The 1,423-nt window shown below is 55.5% G+C and overlaps 1 protein-coding gene across 1 annotated transcript in view; it reads left to right on the plus strand.

Moving 5' to 3' along the window:
* The window catches only part of SLC35D1 (solute carrier family 35 (UDP-GlcA/UDP-GalNAc transporter), member D1), a gene marked incomplete at its 5' end in the record, with an annotated part of 5,761 nt that extends 5,366 nt beyond the window's left edge, over nt 1-395 (plus strand). The window contains one exon of the mRNA XM_009697243.1: nt 287-395. Within this exon, the coding sequence (XP_009695545.1) occupies nt 287-395 (109 nt within the window). The remainder of the gene's footprint in view (nt 1-286) is intronic.
* Nucleotides 396-1,423: the final 1,028 nt, after the last annotated feature.

Below are 1,423 nucleotides of genomic sequence, written 5' to 3' on the forward strand. Positions count from 1 at the left end.
AAGACCTGGTCTTGGGAGGAAAATGGAGAATTTTCTTGCAAATTGATGCTTGCAGCTGATCCTTGACTATTGGCGTACCTGTGGTTTTGACTTCTCTTTGGCAACCGGTGTTTGTGGCTGCGCCGGGGGGGGTCTCTAAGTCATAGATGTGCTGGTGTGAAGGGCAGCGTCTCCTCGGGGCTGCTGGCGGCCGCTGTGCGTTGTGCGAGGCAGGAGGGAGCCAGCCCCGAGCTCCTGTGGCTCCCAGCTGGGATGGCTCATTCTCGTACCCGACCCTGTTTTGCAGTATTGCTGGAAGCCTGGTGTATTCCTACATCACTTTCACGGAGGAGCAAATGAGCAAGCAGTCCGAAGCGGGCATCAAGATGGATATTAAAGGAAAAAGTTCTGTGTGACCAGGGAGAGGCTTTTTTTGGAAGCGACCTATTTCTGTTTGGCTGATCACGGGCAGAATGCGGGAAGGAATCCAGGGCGTCTGCTATGGAGTAACGGTGATGCTCTTAATTTGCACAATCTAGATTGCTGCCTTTACAAATTATCGGGAAGATAACTGACTGCATGGTGAAGTATACATCTAATTAAGTCTGATCGTCAGGAATTAATGGGTTTCTAATCACGCTGAGATTTGGCAGTAGAGATCGGCACAAGCAGCGTACACGTTTGAAGCGCGGAGGACCAAGTTATCTTGCCGCTCCTCCCGGTGCAGCTCCCACCCGGGCGGTGGGCGCAGGCGGGGATGGATGCTGGGGCTGGCTCTGCGCCCTGCTCCTCTCCGAGCCTGGTCCCTCCGGCCGGGCAGCAGGTGCTGCTGCTGCTGCAGGAAGGTGGGACCGGGGTACCCGCACGGATCCGGCCCCGAGGGCAGGGGAGCGGAGGGAGGGGAGCTGCAGCCTCGCAGCCCGTGCGAGGGGAGCGCTGGTAACCCCCCAGCAAAGAAGCCGCTTCTGCAGGATGCCCCTGGTTTGGGCCAAAACCTCTTTGTTGAATGCTCAGTGCTCTCTGAACTTGCATTTGTTAGTTGTCGTTTTGTGTATTGGTTTTTTTTTTAATTTTATTTTTTTTCCTTTCTGTTAACCCACTTTTAAAGCTGGGTTTACCCTCCTTGGTTTCTAAAAGAGCCCTGCAAATATTCACCCCTCTCTTTCTTGCCCAAAGTTGCTTTTAGTGAAGCTCAGGGACATTCCCAACACGAAGGTTTTCTACCTGGTACCACTGAGCTCGGCAGGGCTGGCAGCCTCCCTCAGCCCACCCCGGGGTCAGAAACCATTGGATTTGGGAAAGCTGCTGGCGGTGCCAGGGCTGGCCCCGGGGCAGGGACCCTCGCAGGGCACTTGGGCTCCCAGGGGGAGTAGCCGCAGGGTTTGCAGAAGAGCTGATGTCCCACTGGGCACGCAGAGCTTCCTCCCTCGGCCCAGAAAATGGG

This window comes from Cariama cristata, unplaced genomic scaffold (assembly GCF_000690535.1).
Source record: "Cariama cristata isolate BGI_N322 unplaced genomic scaffold, ASM69053v1 scaffold1733, whole genome shotgun sequence".
NCBI lineage: Eukaryota > Metazoa > Chordata > Aves > Cariamiformes > Cariamidae > Cariama > Cariama cristata.